Here is a 26,500-nt window from a genome sequence, read left to right as displayed (position 1 = left end):
TCCCCTCCACCACCAGATTTCTGAACAGTCCTTGACCCCATGAACACTACCTCATTATTCCTCTTCTGTGCTATTTATTTATCTTTGTAACTTATAGTAATTTTTATGTCTTTATGTCTTGCACTGTACTGCTGCCACAAAACAACAAATTCCACGACCTATGTCAATGATAATAAACCTGATTCTGATCCTGGAACTTTGGGGCCAGAGTTTGTAGCTCCTGCAAACACCACACAATACACAGGGAAAACTAATGTTTTCAGGGAGAGTGCACTTTCCTGACAGCCATTACATGACATCAGAGCATCCCATTTTCAGACTCTGTGAGCAGATGTACAACTCACCTGTGAATAGTGCAGGTAGCACTGACAGTAATTACACTGAGTCATGGTAATGAAAGGGCTCCACTAAATCAGACCTGTCTGTTGTGTATCACACCTTCAAATTCAGGCATTATCTAATACCTATTTCTTTAGTAAATAAAAGCACATACCGGCCAGGACCTGCTGAATGTTTCCAGCATTTTCTGTTTTTATTTCAGATTTCCAGCACCTGCAGCTTTTTGAGTTACCTAATCTTTCTATTAGAAACACAGGGCCACCACAATGTGATAAGATAAGATAAGATATCTTTATTAGTCACATGTACATCGAAACACACAGTGAAATACGTCTTTGTGTAGAGTGTTCTGGGGGCAGCCCGCAAGTGTTGCCACACTTCCGGCGTCAACACAGCATGCCCACAACTTCCTAATCCGTACGTCTTTGGAACGTGGGAGGAAACCGGAGCACCCGGAGGAAACCCAGGCAGACACAAGGAGAACATACAAATTCCTTACAGATAGTGGCCGGATTTGAACCCAGGTCACTGGCGTTGTAAAGCGTTACGCTAACTGCTATATTACCATGCCTGCCCTTAGTGCCTGTGGTTAGTAGACAGAGATCATGGGTTATTTCTTAGTATTCCAACAGTGACCGTTTTGAATCTTTGCTTATTCTGTTATATTCTGCATTCTGTTATCGTTTTCCTTTTGTACTGCCTCGATGTACTTATGTACAAAATGATCTGTCTGAATGGCATGCAAACAAAAGCTTTTTATTGTATCTTGGCACATCTGATGATAATAAACCAATTCCAATTAATCTTTATTTTCATTCCATCTACAGAAATTGCGCGTTGACTGTAGAAGCAATATAGCTCTTTCTTCATGCTGGCAAAAATAGATAAAAGAAATACGAAAGAAATGCTCTATTCTTGTAGCAACAGACAGAAAAAGAAGGACACTTCTGCCTCCCAGAGAAGCCAGAAAGGCACTTTACGCAAAAGCAACAAGAAATTGAGAAGGTTTGGAGTTATTTCCAGAACATTTTTATTGTGTAATTCCAAAAGCAGTGATGAGAGAACAAGTGCCGAGGAAAATGACTCCACATCAAGGGACAGAGTGTCTGAAGGTGCGAGTGAATTACATGAAAGTAGCTCTGAATCTCAAGTTGTATCACAAGCCCAGAAGAAGGTCTTGAATGTCAAGGTCTCCTTAACTCCAAATGAATTGAAGCCAAGCGGAGTTGGTGAACCTGGAAATGACGTAAGGAAAGAACATCCCAGCAAGGTAAGAACGTTGTGAAAACAAGTGCTGAACCAGCAGGGACTGCAGATGCTGGAAGTCAGTTAGTGTAGAGACTGGTTATAAAGTTTTGGATGTGGTTATCCTGTCACTTTGCAAAAGTGAACCAACTTGCTGTGTAATTCCAGAATTTCTGATGAGGGTTCACCAGCTTGAAACATTAATTGTTTCCTTCTGCACAGATGCTGTCTCACTTACTAAGTTTCCAGCATTTTCTGTCTTTTAGCTCTTTAGCATCTGTATGTTTTGCTTTTCGATTTCTGTTTCGTAAATTGCTGAGTTCTGAAGTTGCATTATCAAGTGTCTAAATGTTTCATATTTTAATATCAAGAGTGTTAGTCAAGGAAGTTGCACATCAAGCTACATAGATATGTTCAGATGTGTTCAGTTCTGGTTGCCTCATTGTAGGAAGGATGTGGAAGCTTTAGAGAGGGTGCAGATGAGATTTACCAGGATGCTGCCTGAATTGGAGAGCATGGCTTATGAGGATAGGTTGAGTGAGCTAGGGCTTTTCTCTTTGGAGAGAAGGAGGATGAGATGTGACTTGATAGAGGTGTACAAGATGATGAAGGCATAGATCAAATGGACAGTCAGAGACTTTTTCCCAGGGTGAAAATGGCTAACACAAGGGGGCATAATTTTAAGGTGATTGGAGGAAGGTACAAGGGGAATGTCAGAGGTATGTTTTTTACACAGAGAGTTGTGGGTGCGTGGAACGCACTGCCAGCAGAGGTTGTGGGGGCAGATACATTAGGGATATTTAAGAGACTCCTAGGTAGCCACATGAATGATAGAGAAATGGAGGGCTATGTGGGAGGGAAGAGTTAGATAGATCTTAGAGCAGGATAAAATGTTAGCACAACATCGTGGGCCGAAGGGCCTGTACTGTGCTGTGATGTTCTATGTTCTATGTCAGGACAGGTCACAGCAGTAGATTGTAAGGTGTGATTTAAAAGAGGAGAGTAAGCTGGAGAGAAGCAACTGTTAGGTCCAAACCTAGAGTGGAAGGCAAGGCTTCCGATGTCGGGAAGAATGAAATCAGGGATGTTTCAGAGGCTGCAACTGCAGGAACACAAAGACCTCATGGACATAGAACTGAAGGAGCTTCCTGGATATGGAGTCATTGGGATTTGAAACAGAAGGCTCAGAATTTTAAATCTGAGGCATTGTGGGAGGGGCAACGCAGAATGTTTATTTGTTTGCTTACAGGATGTAGTTTCTGTTGGCAATGCTGGTATTTATTCTTCATCCTCAACTACTCCAGGAACAGTTATCAGTCAACCACATTGGTGGGTCAGGAGTCACATACAGCCCAGACCAGGTAAGGGCAGCAGATTTCCTTCCTTGAAGGACATTAGTTAACCGAATGGACTTTTACTTTATCCGGTAGCTCTGTGGTCACTGTTTCTGAAAATAGCTTTAATTGTGGACTTATTTATTCATAGGATTTTAAATCCGCTCACTGATGTGCGGGGATTTGATCTGTAGTCACTGATGAATGGTGCAGAATGCTGGCTGCTAGTCCAGAGTGACTTCACCACCACAACGCCATACCGTTGTGGGGCATGGGTTTGATATAGAATGTGTTAAGGACAGTCTGGTTCAGCTCCAGACAGTGGCCAGGAGAGGAATGGAGTCAATGGTGGGGACTGAAGACAACGCCTTTGTCATTTCTAGTCATCCTTTACTGGATGTGGGACATGTAGCGGGGTCCGGAGAGGTGGTGGTGAGGGAGCACTAGGTGTGGTCACAGTACATGTGGGACCTGATATGTCTGTCAGATATTGCCAAGGGGCACCGTGTTGTTTAGAGATAGGAAGGAGAAATGAATAGGACCTTCGGGGAATCCAGAGGTCCGGAACAGCTGCAGCTGCATTACTACAGCTGCAGAAAGGGTGGATAATGTAGAAGGATCCTCTCTAGAGTCAATATGGGTGGAAGTTAGGAACAAGAAAGGAGCAGTTACTCTACTGGGAGTATTCTATAGGCCCCCTGGTAGCAGTTTAGACTTCAACTTCCCAAATATTGATTGGTACCTGCTTAGTGCCAAAGGTTTAGACGGGGCGGAGCTTGTTAAGTGTGTCCAGGATGGATTCCTGTCCAGGATGGATTCCTGTCACAGTATGTTGACAGGCCAACTAGAGGGAATGCCATATTAGATCTAGTTTTAGGTAATGAACCGGGTCAAGTGGTCTATTGGTGGGTGAGCATTTGGGGGACAGTGACCATTGCTCCATAACCTTTAGCATTGTCATGGACAGGGATAGGAGCAAAGAGGACGGGAAGATATTTAATTGGGGAAAGGCGAATTATGAGGCTATAAGGCGAGAACTTGAGAGTGTAAATTGGGATGACATTTTTGAAGGGAAATGTACGATGGAGATGCGGTCGATGTTCAGGGCTCTCTTGCAGGATGTTAGGGATGAATTTGTCCCAGTGAGACAGAGAAGGAATGGCAGGGTGAAGGAACCATGGGTGACAAGAGAGGTGGAACCTCTCGTTAGGAAGAAGAAGGCAGCATACATAATGTGTAAGCAGCAAGGATCAGATAGGGCTCGTGAGGAATATAGAGTAGCAAGGAGGGAACTTAAGAAGGGGCTGAGGAGAGCGAGAAGGGGACATGAAAAGGTTTTAGCAAGTAGGGTTAAGGAGAATCCCAAGGCTTTTTTCTCGTACGTGAAGAGCAGAAGGATGGCTGGAGTAAAGGTAGGTCCGATTAAAGACAAAGGTGGGAAGCTGTGCCTGGAAGCTGTGGAAGTGGGTGAAGTTCTCAATGAATAGTTGTCTTCAGTATTTACCAAGGGGAGGGGTCTTGATGACGCTGAGGAGAGTGTTGGTAAGGGTAATGTTCTAGAGCATGTAGATATCAAGAGAGAGGATGTGTTGGAGCTGTTAGAAAATATTAGGACAGATGAGTCCCCAGGGCCTGACGGAATATTCCCCAGGCTGCTTCGTGAGGTAAGGGAGGAGATTGCTGAACTGTTGGCTAGGATCTTTGGGTCCTCGTTGTCCACAGGAATGGTACCGGAGGATTGGAGGGAGGCGAATGTTGTCCCCTTATTCAAAAAAGGTAGTAGGGATAGTCCAGGGAATTACAGACCAGTGAGTCTTACATCTGTGGTGGGTAATCTGTTAGAAAGGATTCTAAGAGATAGGATCTATGAGCATTTAGAGAATCATGGACTGATTAGGGACAGCCAGCATGGCTTTGTGAAGGGAAGATCTTGCCTCACAAGCCTGATAGGATTCTTTGAGGAGGTGACCAGGAAGATTGATGAGGGTAGTGCAGTAGATGTGGTCTACATGGATTTTAGTAAGGCGTTTGACAAGGTTCCACATGGTAGGCTTCTTCAGAAGGTCAGAGGGCAAGAGATCCAGGGAGGCTTGGCCATGTGGATTCAGAATTGGCTTGCCTGTAGAAAGCAGAGGGTTGTGGTGGAGGGAGTGCATTCAGATTGGAGGGCTGTGACTAGTGGTGTCCCACAGGGATCGGTTCTGGGACCTCTACTTTTTGTGATATTTATTAATGACTTAGATGAAGGGGTGGAAGGGTGGGTTAGCAAGTTTGCAGATGACACAAAGATCAGTGGTGTTGTGGATAGTGTGGAGGGCCGTCGAACCTTACAAAGGGATATTGATAGGATGCAGAGCTGGGCTGAGAAGTGGCAGATGGAGCTCAATCTGGAGAAGTGTGAGGTGGTACACTTTGGAAGGATTAACTCCAAGGCAGAGTACAAGGTTAATGGCAGGATTCTGGGCAGTGTGGAGGAGCAGAAGGATCTGGGGGTTCATATCCACAGATCACTGGAAGTTGCCTCACTGGTGGATAGGGTAGTTAAGAAAGCTTATGGGATGTTAGCTTTCATAAATATTGGGATCGAGTTTAAGAGCCGCGAAGTAATGATGCAGCTTTACAAAACTCTGGTTAGACCACACTTTGAGTACTGTGTCCAGTTCTGGTCGCCTCATTATAGGAAGGATGTGGAGGCATTGGAAAGGGTGCAGAGGAGATTTACCAGGATGCTGCCTGGATTAGAGAGTATGCATTATGAGGAGAGACTAAAGGAGCTAGGGCTTTACTCATTGGAGAGAAGGAGGATGAGGGGAGTCATGATAGAGGTATGCAAAATATTAAGAGGAATAGATAGAGTGGACAGCCAGTGCCTCTTTCCCAGGGCACCAATGCTCAATGCAAGAGGGCATGGCTTTAAGGTAATAGGTGGGAAGTTCAAGGGAGATGTCAGAGGGAGGTTTTTCACCCAGAGAGTGGTCGGTGCATGGAATGCGCTGCCTGGGGTGGTGGTGGAGGCTGATACGTTGGTCAAGTTCAAGAGATTGTTAGATAAGCATATGGAGGAATCTAAAATAGAGGGATATGTGGGAGGAAGGGGTTAGATAGTCTTAAGTGTGGTTTGAAGTCGGCACAACATGGTGGGCCAAAAGGCCTGTATTGTGCTGTATTGTTCTATGGTTCTATGTAACAGAAATCATCGTCGGCAACACTGGTCTCATTGAGGATGTGTTTCAGCTAATCCAATAATTCCCATTAAAAACAATTGAGAAAATCTTGGGGCGAGAGATGTTTCATTCCAAGACTCATGGCAGAATTTCACAACTAATGAAAATATAGAGGGAGTCATATTGTTGAGCAATGTTGAATATAATCACTGTTTAGGTGAGGTGTAAAGGTCGGCACAACATTGTGGGCCGAAGGGCCTGTATTGTGCTGTACTGTTCTATGTAACTGCCCCGCCCCCCCATCACCCATCTTCATCCCCCTCCCCCTCCTAGTCCCATCCACCTACTACCCACACATTCCACCCAACAGTTCCCCCACCCCTCGTCCATCTGGTTCCATCTGTCCTTCACCTCTCCCCTAATGTTTCCATTACCACTCTCCTTACTTGTCAGACTCCAGCACAGGCTTCCCTTTGTGTTCCTGCTGACCACCCCCCCAGCTGTCTGCACCTTCATCTCCCGTCCCCCTAACTGGCTCCATCTGCTTTTTTTTTGACTGCCTCAACCTATCATCCACCTGCCTTTGTCTCTCAGCTCCACCCTTCCCTCTCCCCGACTTTGTTCAATCTGTTTGTCATTTCTCACCCATGGTTCACTGAGTTCACTGTTCCGCTGTTTATCAGGGACTGACCAATAGTAACTGGTTTATTGATAGAGCAGATACAATATCTTTGAAGAAAAATGTCGTGTGCTTCCATTAATGTCATCTGCTTTGGAAATTTTGTAATGCAACTCCACAAATGACATTTAATGATCTGCTTTCAATCAAACACCTCTGCTTTACCCTAATTACAACAGCAAACAGTTGAGTGAATTTGTTAGCAACAAACAATCTGCTAGAGGAACTCAGCGGGTCGAGCAGCATCTGTAGGGGGAAGGAATTGTCGAAGTGCTGCATCAGGACGGAGAGTGGAGAGGGAAGATAGCGGGTATAAAGAGGGCAGTAGTGAGATAGGGGCTGGAGGTGATTGGTGGGCTGAGGAGGGGTGAGAAATGACAGGCAAGTCGGGGAGAGGGAAGGGTGGAGCTGAGAGACAAAGGCAGGTGGATGATAGATTGAGGCAGACAAAAAAAAAGCAGATGGAGCCAGTTAGGGGGACGGCAGATGAAGGTGCAGACAGCTGGGGGTGGGGGGGGGGTGGTCAGCAGGAACACAAAGGGCAGCCTGTGCTGGAGTCTGACAAGTAAGGAGAGTGGTAATGGAAACATTAGGGGAGAGGTGAAGGACAGATGGAACCAGATGGACGAGGGGTGGGGGAACTGTTGGGTGGAATGTGTGGGTAGTAGGTGGATGGGACTAGGAGGGGGAGGGGGATGAAGATGGGTGATGGGGGGGCGGGGCAGTTACATAGAACAGTACAGCACAATACAGGCCTTTCGGCCCACAATGTTGTGCCGACCTTTAAACCTCACCTAAGACTATCTGACCCCTCATGGACTTTAGAACATAGAACACGATTATGGGAAAGGGGACAGAAATGGAATGACCAGAGGAGGATCGGAAGGAGGGGGGAGGTGGGTCACACACTGGAAGTGAGGGTTACCTAAAACTGGAAAATTCATACCATCGGGCATAGATTACCCAGGTGGAATATTGAGGTGTCGTTCCTCTAGTTTGTGTCAGGCCTCACCCTGCCAGCAGAGAAAGCTCTAGATGGACAGGTCAGTGGGGACTTGAAATGGCATGCAACTGGGAGCTCAGGTTGGCCACTGCAGGCAGCATGCAGGTGCTCTGCCAAATGGTCACCCAGTCTGTGCTTGGTCTCACCGATGTAGAGGAGGCCACATCGGGAGCACCAAATGCAGTAGACGAGGTTGGAGGAGGTGCACGTGAATCTTTGCCTCACCTGGAAGGGCTGTTCAGATCCCTGGATGGTGGTGAGGGAGGAGGTGTAGGGTCCTGCAGTGGATTTGTTCATTCTTTCTGGGAATTTGTTAATTCTTCCTGGCCCCTGTCCGATCTAATCTGATCAGCACATGATCCTTCCTCACACACAGTGCAAGGCTGAGCCTTCATGCAGCTCTCGGTCTGTTGGAAAAGCTGAAGGAGCTCAGGGCCATTGTGGAGTGGGCAGATATAAAATGGAATTGGCCTCTATCCCTTTCACCTGCACAGCTGCAGGGAGAACAGCACAACTTGGGTGAGGCACAGAGGATCTTTATGGACTACATATGCTGATTCATGATGAATCTTCCAGAATAGATTGATGTTCATTACTTATAAAACATGTGTTCACAAAGATAAGCATACTTTATTGTGTTGAATATGCTTACTAGAGTTATGATCAGAACCAGAATCAGATTTATTATCACTGACATATGATGTGAAATTTGTTGTTTTGTGGCAGCAGTACAGTGCAAGACATAAAAATTACTATAAATTACAAAAATTAATAAATAGTGCAAAAAAAGGAATAATGAGGTAGTGTTCATGGATTCATGGATCGTTCAGAAAACTGATGGTGGAGGGGAAGAATCTGTTACTAAATTGTTGAGTTTGGGTTTTCAAGGTCCTATATCTCCTCCCTGATGGTAATAACGAGTAGGGGGCATGTCCCAGGTGGTGAGGGTTCTTAATGATAGATGCTGCCTTCTTGAGGCACCGCCTCTTGAAGATGTCCTCGATGATGAGGAGGGTTGTGTCTGAATGGAGCTGGCTGAGTCTATAACCCTCTGCAGCCTCTTGCGATCCTGTGCATTGGAGCCTCCATACCAGGCAGTGATGCAACCAGTCAGAATGTTCTCCACCGTACATCTATAGAAATTTTTAAGAGCCTTTGGTGACATACCGATTCTCCTCAAACTCCTAATGAAGTAGAGCCGCTGGCATGCCTTCTTCACGATTGCATCAATGTGTTGGGCTCTGAGATGCTGATGCCCAGGAACTTGAAGTTGTTCACCCTTTCCACCACTGACCCCTCAATGAGGACGGGTGGTGCTCTCCCCACTTCCCCTTCCTGAAGTCCACAATCAGTTCCTTGGTCTTGCTAACGCTGAATGCAAGGTTGTTGTTGTGACACCACTCAACCAGCTGATCTATCTCACTCCCGTAAGCCTCTTCATCGCCAAATGAGTTTGCTTTGGTTATGTTTTATATTGATTTCATGGAACCAAATTTTCCAGTAAAGCTCTGCTCTGTTGAAATGAGAACTATTTTGTTATCCCTGCTATATACCTGTTGCTTAAAGTTATACAAATTCTCCAAGAGTTTCAAGAAAATTGTTCAAAGATGTTGTAAGTATGCGAAACTAAAGAACATACATGGTAATAGTAAGAGTGTTTGGATAGAACAAGCAGTGGATAGGGTACTCAGAGGGAACGGTAGACGGAGCACTTCATAGAGTCATGGAGTAGTACAGTGCAGAAATGGGCCCTTCAGCCCATCACATCCATGCTGACCTTTTTGCCCATCTACACCAATCCCATTTGCCTGCTATTGTCTATATGCTTCTTCGCCATGCCTATTTAAATGCCTGTCTAAATGTTTCGTAAACATATTAATTGCATCTGATTCCACCACCTCCTCTGGTAGTGAGTTCCAGATATCAACCACTCTTTATGTAAAAAAAACTTTCCCCTCGAATCCCCTTTAAAACTCCTTCCTCTCACCTTGAACCTAAGCCCTCTTGTTTTTGATACCCCCAGTATGGGAAAAAGATTTGACCATTTACACTATCTATGCCTCTTATAACTTTAGATACAGCTATCTCTGTCCAGTTTTTCAAGTTCTGGAGCTGCCTTCATCCATTGCACTCCTGACTTGTGCCATATATGGGTCTTCCCCGGTAATGATGGGTTCTGATTTTACAGATGTCCTTAAGTTGATTTTGTCCATAAGTTGGTAAGTACCCAAAAATCACCAGATATGGTAACCACACGTCCTCAGTATTGCAGTGATTGGCATCCAAAGCACATAAGGCTGATAAGAAAGAACAATTTACTAAATGTGGGTAGAGAGAGGAAACCAGTTCTGCCGTTTGTATGTACGTTGGACTTTTGAACTTAATAATACTATGGGAACTCTTTTATATGTAGGGGGTCCATAAGTTGGGTGTTTGTAACCCAGGCATGGGCTGTACATGTGCTGACCATCAGGCACCCACTTCAGGCTAATTCCGTCTTATTCTCCGCACATTCCCATCGATTCTCCTCTGATTCTCCCACTCACCTACATCCTGGGGGCAATATGACCTACCAACCTGCATGTCTTTTGGACCTGGGAGGGTACCTGAGCACCTGAAGAAAGCTCCATGCAGCCTCAGGGAGAACATGCAAACTCCACACAGATAGGACAAGAGATCAGGACTGAACCCAGGCAGCTGGAGCTGTAAGGCAGCAGCTCTATTAGCTGCAATGCTGTGGTGTCCATTTAACATTGAAAACATTCTTTGCTGCTGAAATATTTTCAATTATGTAACACTCGCAACTGACCTTTTTCATAGTCATGTGAAATTCCTTCATCTGCCTTTAAGAGCTATTCATTTTGCCAATGATGAACAGAATTTGTTCAAGGTCAAAGAATTAGAATCCTTAGCCCCATTGATCATTTGTTCAAACCTCATGAAACTTCAAGTGATCTCTTGCATTTGCTGACAATCTAGTGACAAGATTTACTCTGTGAAATTACAGTGGGGAGGTTTTGTAGAGTGTCAAATATAAAGCTTCATGTGTTCTCAAATTACATTGGAATCAGTGTTCAAAATACCAGATAACTCGTGCTCTGAGTGATCTTTTGGTAATATTTTTTCTGCTATTAATTTGAGAAGATCCCCCAAGCCTTTTGCTGAGTATATCAGAATATCAGCCTGCTGGAATGAAAATTCAGTCAGTGAAGAGCCATTCTGATCAGACAGTTTATCTCTTGGCCTGAGCTGGCATCTCTAAATGTCAGGCTGGGCAGAAACCTCACCTGTGCAGTCACGGGGAGAATGTGCAAACTCTACACAAAGGGCAATTTACTGTGGACAATTCACCTACCAACCTGCATGTTTTGGGATGTGGGAGGAAATTGGAAGACCCAGGGGAAATAGTTTCTCTAAAACTAGGCCTAGCCATAAGGCAATGCTGCATACAGGGATTGCTTAAGCAGTGTTAAGCAATTTCTTATTAACTTCGTGAAGTGAAACTAGAATTAACTTTGTCAATAAGCCATGGGTCAGGCTAAATCTAATCCAAATTAAGTTCCCACCATCTGTGTAGCTCTCTTGCTGCCTACAATGAAAATTAGATACAGTTATTTCTATGGATAATAAACACCAGTGTGCCTGACTTGCATTTGTCCAAATAGATGTTCGATTCACATGGGGTAGTTGAATTAAATATCGGCGGTGATCATCAGCCAAGCTTCCCAGTTCTGTTTCTGTCATTGCTTCAATCATCCTTTGTTTTACTAATCCTAATTTAATTCCCTCTAGTTACTAATTTACCAAACAGCAGCTATGTCCTTCCATTGAGGACCAAAGCCTTCAGCATTTTATATATTTCCTCTTCACGTTCTAGTGAATACAACCCGGACTTATTAAAATTACACCACCTAATCCCCACTTACTCTTCTCATCAGGAATTAGCATTTATTTTTATTCTTGAGTGCTGATATTGATTTTGTACCAAGTGTGTAAAACCTTATTCTGTTTGAGTGTTTAAAGGATTTTCTGTTTTTATTTAACATTTCAAGCAACTGCAACATAATTTGTATATTAGCCGTAAGATCAGGCAACTTTACTTTTCCAAGTACAAACCATGCGAGGTTATAGTCGTGCTGTGCTCAGTCTGTGTGTTCATTGATTACCTGTGAGTTTATGGCAATTTACAGAACATGGAAGGCCTGAGCAATGCACAATGCACGGCACAGGCAGGATGTATATCAGGTGAAGTGCATATCTGACAGGATGCATAACCTGCAGGTTACATCAGATGAGAAGTGTAACAGGTGGAGAGCATATAAGGAAGGTAAATATTGAATGGAGTGCATATATTGGGGTGAAGTGTATATACTGAGCTGAGGATATACTAAGCTGGGTATATATTTGATGGATTATATTAATTACTGGCCATATTTTAGATGGGTGTAGAGAATGTGGTGGGTATTTACTGCAGGCTGCATTTTGGTTGGCATGTTTACTGGTTGAGGGCATTTATCCACAGGTGCATATTAATAAGGGTGTATGTTAGGCCAGGTATACATCAAGTACGTCTGTTGGGTGTGTTGTATATCATGTCAGGTATATATTGGGCCAGGTGTATAATGGAAGAGATGCCCATAGCACCAGGTGTGTATTGACTGTGGTGCATCTCAGACAAGGTATATTTGAACATTGGGTGGTACATATATCTGGTGTTTAGAGTATCAGCCTGGGTGTAGACAGAACAGCATGTATAAAGGATGTGATGCAAAAACTAGGTTGTATACATCACCTTAGATGAGGTGTTCATCACGACAGTTTGGAATGTTGGGTGCAGTGTAGACAGGATGTGGATGTTATACATGTATATGGAAGGTGAAGTGGATATTGGCATGGTTTATATTAGGCAGATTGTTAGATATAGAGTCTGTCAGGTGTTGTAAATCTTGATCATAATGTACACCAGACAGGGTTTATATTGGAGAGTTTTATATTGGGAAATGTATAGAATGGCATGTAAACAGGCAAGTTACCTGATGTGGGATGTTAGGTATATATTGGGCCAGTTGTATAATGGAAGAGATGCCCAAGAGATGTTAGGTGTGGACTATGACAGATGGCTATATCCTGAGTGTCAATATATTTAGTAATCATTTACCTGGATGGCATTCAACAAATAATGTGTTTTTAAACCAGGTGAGTGTATATTGGTTGTGGTTTACTTTGGTATGGCATATATCAGGCAGTGCTAATGTCAGATGCGTTGTAAATCGGATATAGTGTACAAAGATTGGGTAATTATCAGGTATTTGTATGGAGTGGTGGGTACTTTGAACAATGTAATTATTTTAATAGGGTGTGTTTATATTATGGGTTAATGTTTTCTGGGATGCATTTTAGTCAAGGTGTAGTTGGAAGTGGTATGCATTGGTGTGGTGCTTATCAGGCATGTTGAATGTCTGGCTGGGCTATATCGGTGTGGTGTAATTCGAATGAATGCATTTCTGGCAGAGTGTATAGAGTGGATACTGTATATCTGGTGGGGTGTATATCTTGCCAGATGTATATCTGATAGGGTGTAGATCTTGCAGGGTGTATATCTGGTGGGATGTATATCTGGTAGGGTGTATATCCAGCAGGCTGAATATCTGGTGGGGTGTATATCTGGTGGGGTGTATATCCAGTGGGGTCTATATCTGGTGGGGTGTACATCCCACCAGATATACATCCTGGCGGGAGTTGATGGGAGTTTGGGGAGAATTTATTACAGGGTGTATATCTGGTGGGTGTGTATCTGGTGGGGTGTACATCCCACCAGATATACACCCTCGCGGGAGTTGATGGGAGTGTGGGGAGAATTTATTACAGGGTGTATATCTGGTGGGTGTGTATCTGGTGGGGTGTACATCCCACCAGATATACACCCTCGCGGGAGTTGATGGGAGTGTGGGGAGAATTTATTACAGGGTGTATATCTGGTGGGTGTATATCTGACAGAGTGTATATCTGGTGGGTGTATATCTAGTGCGGTGTATACCTGGTGGGGTGTATGGCTGATGGGGATGCAAATCAGCGAAGTGTGTACAACATCTGAAGGAGGGTAATTCTTCAGAAGTGACGTCTAAAAGTGCCCCATGTCCTACAAATTGGATCACCAGTTCTGCAAGAATGGAAACAAACAAATCAGGAAGTTAATCTTGCCCCTTTGCTCAAGTGGATCTTTGACACCTGGTGCCAGTACTCTTATTTTGGAGGAAAATGAAGGTTTCCAGAGACTCTACAGAATCTAGGGTGAATTTTCAGTGCAGTCTTATGGTGCTGTTGTTTGGCTGGAACTGAAATCTCATCTCAGCTCTGAAACGGACTGAAGAGATTCCAGGGTACATGCACATGTGGAACTACAGGCAGCCATTTCTCTTCAGTACCTGAATCCAGCCTCAAGTGATACAGCTGGGCAGCAAAGTGCCACAGCTGGTGGAGCTGCTGCCTCACAGCTCCAGATAACCCCCATTCAATCTCGACTTCCAGTGCTGTCGGTGTGGAATTTGTATGTTCTCCCTGTGACTGCGTGGGTTTCCCCTGGGTGCTGCAGTTTCCTCGCACATCTCTAAGACGTACAGGTTGGAAGGTCAACGTAAATTACCCCTAGAGTGTAGGTGAGCAGTGGAACCTGGCAGGAGTTGATGGAAGTGTGGGGAGAATTTATTACAGGGAATATCAGTGGGGCATGGGATTCTTCCATGGAAATTCTTCTGAAATGGCTCCTTCTATGGAAATAAAAATTATCTGGTCATTGTCTTCATGTGCCTGCTTCTGTTATGCTTCTAGGTGGTAGGTGCCATGTGGTTGGGAAGTGCTCTCAAAGAAGCTTTGGTGAGTTACATTCATCATGTAGACAGTTCAACCTGCAGTATTTGGTACACAGGTAGTCCAGAGAGGGAATGTATGCATTGGTGAATTGGGTGCCAATTAGGTGGGCTGTTTTGTCTTAGATGTTTTTGTGCATTTGTGTTGTTAGGGCTGTGATGATGCTGACAAGTAGAGAATAACGCAACATGCTCCTGATCTGTGTTACGGGTAGTCAGTAGTGAAAGGCTTTGGGTGGTCGAGTCACTTGGCACTGAATATCCAGCTCTTGTCTCTGCATTATTTACATAGCAGGTCCTATAAAGTTTCTGTTCAGTGTTTCAATTCCCATTGCTGGCTACAGTTTTTTTAAAATTTTAAAAAATTTTATTTTTTTACAGCGTGGTAACAGACCCTTCTGGTCCAACAAGTCCGTGCCGCCCAAATTAACCTACCCGTACGTCTTTGCAATGTGGGAGGAAACCGGAGCACCCGGAGGAAACCCACGCAGACACGGGAGAACGTACAAACTCCTTACAGACAGCGACGGGAATTGAACCCCGATCGCTGGCGCTGTAATAGCGTCGCGCTAACCGCTATGCTACCATGCTGCCCAGTTGTACTCATGTTTTGCTTCTCATTTTCTGCAGGAATGCAAAACCAATGGGACAATTGAAGTGGAGTTAGCTAACGGAAAGTTTCTTAAATCACCTGATCCACAGACTGAATTTTCATGCCAAAGGACTCGCTGTAACTCAACAGGTAAATGACCGCCAGCGGTAAAGGAAAGACCAGAGAGCAGGAGATCTAGGTTGAAGCAGCTTGGTGCAATATTCTCAGGAAGACATGTTGCATCTCATCCTCTCAGACTGGAGCTAACATTGTAATTTGTTTGAAACAGTTCATTATCAGCTAAACTTGGTATCTTAATGAGAGAGGGTTTAGATGAATGTCGTCAATATTTTGTGAATGTGATCTAGAAGACAATGAGGGCAATGTGGGATAATGATCATGAATGACCTTTAGTGAACTGTAGGCCACCGTTTCTCTTGCAGCCCAAGGGTAGACTTTATCCTTGTGTGAAGATGTAAAACTGACTACAGCAAGCCAACAGTCATTTTCGCCTCTCCTGATTTTATATTCATTGATGTCACAGAATTATAGAATCACAGAAACATACTATCAGCCAATTTGTATTTGTGTTGGCTTTTTGTGCTTAGTCCTATATATCCACTCTGGGTCCATAATGCTGTAAATTCCACATCCTCAAATATCTTTCCGGCTCCTCTTTAAATTATTTATGTTGCCACTATTCAAATAATTCAGATCCCAAGCACTGAGTGAGAGAAATTCTTCTCATCTCCCTCTGGATCCTTTACTGATGATTTTAAATTAATAGTCTCCAGGTAGTCACCAGGTTGTCAAAGGAAATAATTATTCTGTAGTTCCTCCACTAAACCTCCAACTATTCTGAAAATATTTATCAGATCACATCTTGTCCTATTCAGCCCCAAGAACAATGAGACTGACTTTTCCAAGGTCCTTTTATAACTGAAATCCTCAATACCAGGTAACGGCCTAATAAAGAGCAAAACACAAATTGCTGGAAAACAACTGCCCTGATGCAGGGTCTTGACATGAAACATCAACTAACCTCTGCCTCCACAGATGTTGCCTGACCTGCTGAGCTCCTTTGCTCCAGATTACAGTATTTGCAGTCTCTTGTGCCTCCAACATCCTAACAAAGTTCTTTTATACACTTTCAGAGGCCTTTGCATTTTTCCTGAAGTGCTCACAAATTTAGTTGAGGCCAACGCAGTTATTTACAAAGCAGCAGCAATAGGAATAAAAGTGGAAGTGAAAGCAGCAAGTGAAGTAAAGCAGTCTGCTTCTGACTTGATATTTCCCATTTTACACCACCACACTCAATCAACATATACACTGTTGTGCTTACGACTCTCTGGAGGGGCGTGTATACATAATAAGTAGCTCAAGATGCAGCCAACACTGTCAAAAGTTAATCAAATCTATAACTTGCTTGTTATAAATAGTATTGCTCAATGTAGTGCCCTATCAGACCACATGTACTGGATCATGGGCTCAGTGGGTTCCACATGTTATTAATATTAGACCATCCTCTGTTTTTTAATGAATTGCAACTTATATTTTTGCAGGAGTAAATTCCTACTGGTCGGACAAAAATGTTGATTCTCTGGTTGCCACGAAACAAGTTCTCTGTAGAAATCCTCCGACATACTCGCTCTGTGGCAACAGGAAGTCTCTCTCACAACAGCTGGAAGCTCCAGAAAGTGTCCATGTAAGATATTCCAGAGGAAGTATGGTGAACAGAATTTGAATAACTCTTCAGCCACAGATCGTGTGTGGGTTAAGACAAAGTGTAGCGCTGTAATGTTTTGTGTGTGGGTTAAGACAGAGTGTAGCGCTGTAATGTTTTGTGTGTGGGTTAAGACGGAGTGTGGCGCTGTAATGTTTTGTGTGTGGGTTAAGACGGAGTGTGGCGCTGTAATGTTTTGTGTGTGGGTTAAGACGGAGTGTGGCGCTGTAATGTTTTGTGTGTGGGTTAAGACGGAGTGTGGCGCTGTAATGTTTTGTGTGTGGGTTAAGACGGAGTGTGGCGCTGTAATGTTTTGTGTGTGGGTTAAGACGGAGTGTGGCGCTGTAATGTTTTGTGTGTGGGTTAAGACGGAGTGTGGCGCTGTAATGTTTTGTGTGTGGGTTAAGACGGAGTGTGGCGCTGTAATGTTTTGTGTGTGGGTTAAGACGGAGTGTGGCGCTGTAATGTTTTGTGTGTGGGTTAAGACGGAGTGTGGTGCTGTAATGTTTTGTCAGGTGCATGTTTTCCTTTTAATTTAATATAAGGTCCGAGTTATTTAATGGCTGTCAGACTTGATTCAGTTTTTGTCATTCATGAGGCAGAAGACTTTGGATTTGTGCCCTACTCCAGACCTTGAGCTCAAAATCCAGGTAATAGCGAGGGACATTTCACTGTCAGAGGTGCTATTTTCTTGTTGAAATGTCCAACTGAGACTTTTCTTTCCTCTCAGGTGGACATAAATATCTTTTCAATAAAGGGCAAGTGTCCTGACAAAGGACATAAAGCAGATTACTTGATTACTTTTGTTTGTGGGACCTTCCTGCACTCCAATTGGCATAACTTTTTTCTTTCACTAATTTTCTACTTCCATTTCTTGTACATGCCCCAACCCCCTTGCAATAAAGACTAACGTACTATTGGCTAATTACTTGTTGTGCCTGCATATTTATTTGATGACATACGTGCAGAGAATTGCACACCCCCATAACCACCACACCAACATTCACTGGCCAACCCTTTTAAAAAAAATTACTCTGCTTTCTTATTCTTCCAACACCAAAGTGGATGATTTCATAGTGCCTCAGGTTCCAATCCATCTGCCATTTCTGACATGGTATCTTCCACATGGTTTACTTTCCCACTGAGTTTTGTCTTTTCATCTTGAATACATTGCACTCAGTTTAAAATATAGATCAGTACAGCACAGGAACAGACCCTTCCGTCCACAATGTTGTGCCGAACTAATTAAGCTGATAATTAAGCACTTAACTAAACTAATCCCTTCTGTCTACACAATGTCCATATCCCTCCATTCTCTGCACCTTCATGTGCCTATCTAAGAGCTTCTTAAATCCCTCTATCGTATTTGCCTCCACTATCACCCCTGGCAGCGCATTCCAGGCACCCACCACTCTCTGTGTGAGAAAACTTGCCCCGCACATCTCCTTTGAACTTACCCCCTCTCCCCTTGAATGCATGCCCTCTGGTATTAGACATTTAGATGCCGGGGAAAGGATACTGGCTGTCTCTCTAGTTCCTTCATGTTGTTGGGATACAACACAGACAGCTGAGATCCAACCACTGATTCTTCTAGCACCCACTATCTACATTTTGCCATCCAGAAAATGTCATTTTTTTTTAAACGGTTCCTACTCTATCCACTAATCAATTCCTAATCCATGTTAATATATGTCACAATTCCAAGAAACTCACTCTTTGGTAAGAACCTCCTAGCAAATTTCTTCTAATCTGCACTTCTACCATGCTAGTTACAGCCTTTTGTCAAAGTTTCCCCTTCATAAACACTTTGCTTGATCATGCTATCATCTTCCAGGTGGCATGTCACCACATCCTTAGCAATAGTCGTGTGTTTTCCTTTTCACCTATTTGAGATTACTTGCTCTGCAGTTTCCCTGTTTCTTCCTCTCCTTTCCTGAATAGGAGAGTTACACTTGCTATCTTTTAGAATTTGGGACATTTTTGAAGATCAAAGTTAATACATTCTATATTTCTGCAGGCGCCTCTTCAAAATTCTCAGGTATTGACCACCTGGTCTGGAAGATTTTTTTAGTCCCATTAATTTCTGCTGTAATCTTGTTTCTGTTATTAATTACTCACTTTCATTATACCTTTGATCCACATAATCCAGGGTTCCATAGCACAGTGGTTAATTTACTGGGGTAATAATTAAGGGCCTGAATCCTGAATCCTATATCAGCTGAGGAACTTAAATTCAGTTAAATAAGTACATCAGGAATTAAATGAGCTAGTTTCAGAAGCTAGCTCTTTTAATGGTTAAATTGAACGTTAGAGTAGGAAATTTGCCATCTCTACCCAAGCTGTCTTACATGTGACTCCAGACCCATCAATATGGTTGACTCTTAATGTTGTCTGGAATGGTCTGGTATGCCATTCAAGTTTGGGTCTAATTGGGCAGTAGTTACTGGCCTTCCTAGTGACATTCACATGCTACGATCAAACTAAAAAATGTACAATGAAGTACAGAGGAGTTCCAGAGCAACATAAGAATAGTCTATTGACTTTTGTTTGTTCCATTCATTTAAAGGTAGTGGCCAGGTTCAAAAAGCAATGAAAATGACCAATGGATTGATAGGGATTAGCTCAAAGAAGGCTGGAAAACAAAGGGAATCATAGAATAGAATCTGATAAAAATTTATGATGCAGAAGATTGCTCGGCTCATAATATCTGTGCCAATTGAAAAAAAAAGCTAGTCTAACCCCGATCCTGCCTTCCAGCACTGGATTTGTAGCCCTGTGGGTCACTGCTCTTCAAATACACATCCAAGTACTTCTTTCCTTTTTCTGTTCCCAAGTACTGTTTCAATGTGACGAGGATTTCTGCCTCCACCTCCCTATCAGGCAGTGACTTCTAGACTGCAGCACACTCTGGGTGAATAAAATTTATCTCCTTATCCTTCCAGTAATGACTATAAATCTCCACCCCCACCTGGTTTTTGAACCCTTTGTTTCTGGAAAGAGCTTGTTTCTATTTACTCTAGACCCCTCAGAATTTTTTTACGCCTCAATTAAATCTCCCGTAAGCCTCCACTAAACAAAACCCAGCCTATGCCTCAACTAATAAAGGAAAGCAGGCCAGATTCCTTTTCAAACACCTTACTGTCTTATAGGATCTGTTAATATACATCCCAAGGTCCCCGTGTTCTTCCAAACCATCAATATTCTCCCATTTATTGCACATGCCTCTACCTTGCTGCACCTCCCAGATGCATTACCTCACACTTCTCTGAGTGGAATTCCATTGGCTACTTCGTCCATCTGGCCAGACCGCCTGTATCCTCCTGCAGACTAAAGCTTTCCTCCTCACTGTCAATCACATAGGCAACTGATGAATCACCAACAAACCTCTTTATTCTGCTTCCGACATTTATACGATGAGATGGACTCTGACTTCACAATCTACCTTGTTGTGACCTTACACCTTATTGCACTGCACTTTCTCTGTAGCTGTGACACTTTACTCTGTACGGTTATTGTTTTTACCTGTGTTACCTCAATGCACTCTGTACTAACTCAATGTAACTGCACTGTGTAATGAATTACCTGTATGATCGGTATGCAAGACAAGTTTTTCACTGTACCTCAGTACAAGTGACAATAATAAACCAATACCAATACCAATATCATTAACATACACAACAAAAAGCAATGGGCTAAATCCTGACCCCATGGAATCCCACCAGTAACAGCCTTCTAGTTACAAAACATCTATCAACCGTTTCCCTTTGCTTCCTGCTACTAAACTGATTCTGGATCCAGTTTGCCACTCTCCTTTGGATCCCATGGGTTTCAACTTTTTTGACTAGGCAACCATGTGGGACCTTGCCCGGCTAAAATCCATGTATCAAATGATAAAATCCATATCAAATGTGTCACCCTTGTCAACCCTCAGAAAATTTAACCAATTTAGTCAGACGTGACCTTTCATGACAAATCCATGATCACTTCCTCCCATAATTACCTATGTAAACGAAGGTATATATTGCCTCTTGCAATGAATTCCAAAGGTTTTCTCATCACTGAAGTTAAACTAACTGGCTTGTAATTACTTGGTTTATCCCCTCCTCCATTTTTAAACAATGGTACAACATTAGCAGTGCCCCAATTATCTGGCAGCACTCCTGAGGCCGGGAAGGATTGAAAACTGATGGCCAAAGCCACGGTTATTTCCCCATTTGGTTTTTATTAAACAGCCTGCGATATATTGCATCCACTTTCAAAGACCCAAAACCACTTAGTACTACTTCTTTTACTGTGCTTATCCCATTCAATATCTCACTCACTTCCTCCTTAAGGACAGCACTGGCATCATCCCCCTTGTTTGTGAAAAGTATTCATTAAGAACCCTGTCCACATCCTCTGCAGAGATAACCACATAGGTTATCTTTTTAGTCCCTGATAGACTCTTATTCCTCAGATCTTTCTCATTATGTACATATAAAAGATATTTGGATTTTTAGAATTTAATTTGCCAGTACTTTTTCCTTGCTTTCTTAATTTCCCTTTAAATCCTTCTTCTACACCTCCTACACTCCCCCCGGCTCTCTGTTGTATTAAACCCTTGTCTGACGTACACTTCCTGTTACTGCCTTATTCTACCCACAAAGCACCTGACCATCAGGGGGAGTAGATTTGGGAGGAACCAATGCTTGTACTAAGAACCTTGTTCGGACCCCATCTGGAGCTCTGTGTTCATTTCTTGGCACTGCACCTCAGGAAGGATGTATAAAATTTTGAAAGTGAAGCAAGAAAACATTTTTCAAACATCTGGGACATGTTTCTCCAGAAAGTGATGGACATTAGGGGAGAACTGGAAAATTCACAACTGAGATTTTTGTTAGATAACAAAGGAATTTGGAGCAAAGGTCAGTGAATGGAACCGAGGTCCAGAGCAGCCAAGATCTAACTGAATGGGAAATCATCCCAATGCCCTTCTTTAAAACAACCAGTCCAAAACCAGTGGTTGAGTGGGGTTGCTCAGTATTACAGTGTATGCTTTTGCTGAATTATTGATATTGTTTAGGATCCCAGTTCTGGAACTCCTTCCCTAAACCTTCCCACCTCTTACTTCTCTCATCACTTTTGGTCACTTGTTTATATGTGGTTCAACGTCTGCCAGTGCTTTTGTGAAGTGTCTTACCACTCTCAAGGAGCTGTTGAAATGTACGTTGTTGATCAATCCAGACATACAATAACATCACGGTGATCTGGATGTGAATGAACTAGTACCTGAGTTCCATATAAATGATGGCTGCATTGTTGTTCAGGCAGTTAGTTACAGCTGGGATATGTGAAAAGGTGGTAGATCTGCTTCAGGTTACTCAACAGTCTTCCACAGAGTGCTAAAAGAAAATTTCCTTATTTATTGGGAAACTGGTATGGCTAGGCTTTTTCAGGTCTATCTGACGTTTAATGAAAACAGGAGCAACAAACTATCTGCTGGAGGAACTCAGTGGGTTGAGCAGCATTAGTGAGAGGACAGGAATTGTTGATGTTTCGGGTCGAAACCCTGCATCAGGACTTACCCCCCCACAGGTGCCGCTGAGTTCCTCCAGCAGATTGTTTGGCGTTCCAGATTCCAGCGTCTGCAGTCTCTTGTGTCTCCAATGAAAATGTGATTTTTTTTTTCCTTTTCCAATCCATATTCTTTTCCTGCAGACAATCACACGAGCTGCTCGATCCTTAAGTTCAGCTCATTTATTCCATTTGGGTTGCAGCGCCCCGCCCTCTGTCATTTCAAACATTATTCTGATGAAAGGCCAGGGGAAGGTAAGACTTGCATTCTGTTCTATTTCTACCTAACGAAATGAAAGGAAGCAATAAGGAAAACTATGTTTTTAAGGTTACTGCTTAAAAGAACTGTGCACAGTGAATGGGTGCATCACTGTGCAGTCTCATATTGACCTTGGATGGAATACTTCTGTCTGGGTTTGCTTTTACACCAAGCATCAGCACTGCACAATTAATGTGCTCTTTACTGAGAGACTTAAGCCACAGTTCAGTCATATACATGGACAGCTTACCCATGTCTTGACCATTTGGGCCATTTTCATCACTAGCCATGGCTGTAAAGTAAATGTCAGCTGGGGGAGAGCCATGGTGATCAAGAAGGCAGTGAAGTCAATAGGAATATTCCAATATGACATGAGTGTGTTAAAAAATTAACGTACATTTACCTTTTTAAGATGGTGGCCACATCTGCACCTGGGGAGTTTGAGAGTAGGCCCAACACCTGCTCCTCTCTGTTCCCTCCAATGTGGCTGAGTTGCTCACACTCTGACCTCTGAATCAGGACTTATTCCAGGGACTTAAGCAGAAAAGGTTACAGTACTGCAGAGTGTCACATAGTTGATGCTGCCTTCTGGACGAGTTGTTAAACTGAGGCCCCAGGCGAATCTAAAAGATTCTGTGGCACTTCGGAGATAAGTAAGGGAATTGTTCCCTGCCAATATTTATCCCTCGGTCATTATTACCATAACATATTATTTGATTACTATCACATTGCATTTTGTGTGATCCTACTTGCACAAATTCACTGCCATGTTTTCTGTACTACAACAGTGTGAGCACTTTAAGTGACAGTGAAGTGCTTTGGGAAACTGTGATGAATGTGATACAAATGCAAGGCTTTTTCTTTCTTTGTGGATACTCAAAAGTGTTAGCTTCACATTTACAAGTGCAGTGAACCCATTGCCAGTGTTAAGAGATCAAACTAATGCCTGTTTTAGGCAGCTCAGGACTTATCTAATTGGGAATGAAAAAGTCTAATTGGATGTACTGGACCATCAGTGGACAGAGTTCATGTGATGTCACATCCAGAATATCACTAATGACAAATGATTGGATAGTTGGATAGTTTTCAGTTATTCTTGTGTATAGGACATTTGTGCCTGAAATTGCTTCTCATTGAACCTATTTGGATATTATAACACTCAGTTTCTACCTCATAGCAACTGCTATTCAAATTGGGTAATATGTGAGCTCCTCTGAAAAATTTGAAAGATACAAGAATGCTATTTTATTATCTAAACTTTCTGAGTGCCAGGTATTCCTCGATTTACAAAGGTCTGATGTACCAATTTTGCTATAATTGACCCTTGACCTTTTGGGGTACATGTCTCCCATTCTTGTTCCAATGAATAGTTTGTCACACTCCCCAAGAGGAATATATTGCACCAAAATTCCCACAATGCCTTTCTCCTAGCCTTTTCAATTTACAGAATGTAATGAGATCTTTTCCAGGTAGAATTCCCTTACATTGATTGAGAAATGGCTGTTGGGCTGCTTTTTAACTGAGAAACATGAACTTTTTTCTACTCCCAGGGACTGGGCTTCAGTGTGGTCGGAGGAAGAGACAGTGTTTATGGACCCATGGGGATCTTTGTAAAGACGATATACCCAGAGGGAGCAGCTGCAGCTAATGGGCGATTGAGAGAAGGTGTGTAAACCTGGGTCTGTCACCTTGTTCACTTGCTCTTACTTTAACAAAGAGAGGTTTTGGAAACCAATTGGCTAATTAAAGGTCTCACCATGCACACATTGAAGAGGTCACTTACAAATTGGTCTCTTGGAGACCAAAATTACTCTGGAGTCTTCTGGAATTATAAACTAACTCCCCCAGGGCACAGAGCTGAACAAGCTAGTGAAAAACAGATGTATTTAGAAAATGCTTTGTATTTTCTTTCAATGCTTTTGTTATAAAATTGGTATTACAAGTATCGGAGTTGGGATAAACAGTTGTTAAACTGAAGATCAAGAATTATCTAATTGGAAATGAAAAAGTTTAGTTTCAGAGCAATGAGAGAATGGATGTACTGGACCATCAGTGGTGAGGGTCTTTCAATGTGGTGATTGGAGTTCAAGTGATGACATGTCCAGAATATCATTAATGCCAAATGATTGCAAGGTTCTAGCTGGAGATATGTTCAATTGTGCTATCAGTGGGTGCATTGTAGACCAGGGAGATGAGGCACCTGTTGATTTCTGGACTGTAGTCAGGCCTCAGATCTGAGCTCTGGAAATGGGCAAGCCCTGGGTTATGTCCATTGTGGCAGCTTCTCTCAAAGTCATGGAGTGCGGGGAGCTCCATTTTGAGCTCCCAAGAGGTCATGGATAGACAGGGTGGTGAAGAAGGCATTTGGCACACTGGCCTTCATCAGGGCATTGAGTATAGGAGTTGGGATGTTATGTTGCAGTTGTACAAGACATCAGTGAGGTCGCACATGGAGTATTGTGTACAGTTTTGGTTACCTCATTATAAGAAATATGTCGGAAAGAGTGCAAAGAAGATTTACAAGAACGTTGCCAGGACTTGAGGGCCTGACTTATAGGAAGAGTTTGGGTAGGCTAGGACTTTATTCATCAGAGCAAAGGAGACTGAGTCTTTTTCCCAGAGAAAGGGAATCCAAAAACTAGTGGGCATAGATTTAGAGCAAGAGGGGAAAGATTTAAAAGGGACCCGAGGAGCAACTTCTTCACACAAAGGGTGCTACGTATATAGAATGAGCTGCCAGAGGAAGTGGTTGATGTGGGTACAATAACAACATTTAAAAGACGGACAGGTTTATGGATAGGAAAGGTTTAGAGGGATATGGGCAAATGTGGGCAAATAGGACTAGTTGAGGTGGACATCTCAGTTGGCATAGACCAGTTGGGCCGAAGGGCCTGTTTCCATGATGTATTACTCTGTGACTAGGTCCCAGACTGTCAAAGCTGCATGTTGGAAGTGGGAAGAGCAGTACCTCACTGGACAGGTGGGAGACAGTATCCACAGATACTGGCTGCGGTAACTTGCTCATTAGAGGAACCTTTCTTCTTGCGTAATCATCGCAAGCTGCAAGCTGGATCCTCTGAGACCGTCATGTTAGGTAGGAACTTCTACATAATAAAATTCTAATCAAGGCCCACTTGGTTCACAAACAACTCTCCTTCAAGGGCCTGAACTACCATCTTAAAAAAAACATTTGCAGAGATTTTGTGAAAACTGGTGAATTAGTTATCTCAAAAAATGATTTCATGAAGTATTTACTTGTAATTATTTGTCCCCAAATTGCTCTGTGACCTCGCAGTTACTTATCTCTGTAGCCTCTTCTGGTGGCATAACTCTGCTCTTCTCAGTCTTTCCTCATACACATTCTCCCTCTTTGTCTCACCATTATTGATCAAATGTAGTCAATTTTTTGAAGAGCTAACAGAGAGTAGATGATAGTAATGCAGTAGATGTCATTAATCCAGATCTTCCTTTATAACACACACAATAATTGAGTAACAGACAGCCAGAAAATGTGGAATCTGAGGAAAAGTATTGGAATGGATTGTTGCAGGAAAGGACTCACAGAGCTGGGAGCACTGCTGCTTACAATTTACAGAAGAAATTTGGAATCAAGAGCATAATTTCTAAATTTGCAAGTTGTACAAAATTTGGGGAGTAGAGAAAGTAGTCAATCCTGAGCAGGTCTGCAACAAACTATGCGATAAATTTGATGAAGGGTTAAGTGTTTGGCAGGTGAGATTCAG

The 26,500-nt window shown here is 43.0% G+C and overlaps 1 protein-coding gene across 1 annotated transcript in view; it reads left to right on the top strand.

Annotated features, from left to right (window-relative positions):
* il16 (interleukin 16) overlaps positions 1 to 26,500 on the top strand; it is an 81,867-nt gene that overhangs the window by 16,636 nt on the left and 38,731 nt on the right. Inside the window, exons 2-6 of the mRNA XM_052040665.1 lie at positions 1,167 to 1,609; positions 15,261 to 15,372; positions 16,785 to 16,927; positions 22,643 to 22,753; positions 24,308 to 24,422. Coding sequence (XP_051896625.1) covers positions 1,208 to 1,609; positions 15,261 to 15,372; positions 16,785 to 16,927; positions 22,643 to 22,753; positions 24,308 to 24,422 — 883 coding nt within the window. The 5' untranslated portion in view covers positions 1,167 to 1,207. The remainder of the gene's footprint in view (positions 1 to 1,166; positions 1,610 to 15,260; positions 15,373 to 16,784; positions 16,928 to 22,642; positions 22,754 to 24,307; positions 24,423 to 26,500) is intronic.

The sequence above is a fragment of the Pristis pectinata genome, chromosome 28 (genome assembly GCF_009764475.1).
Source record: "Pristis pectinata isolate sPriPec2 chromosome 28, sPriPec2.1.pri, whole genome shotgun sequence".
Lineage (NCBI taxonomy): Eukaryota > Metazoa > Chordata > Chondrichthyes > Rhinopristiformes > Pristidae > Pristis > Pristis pectinata.
The sequence above is the reverse complement of the archived record's forward strand: the minus strand, read 5'-3'. Positions and strand labels throughout refer to the sequence as shown.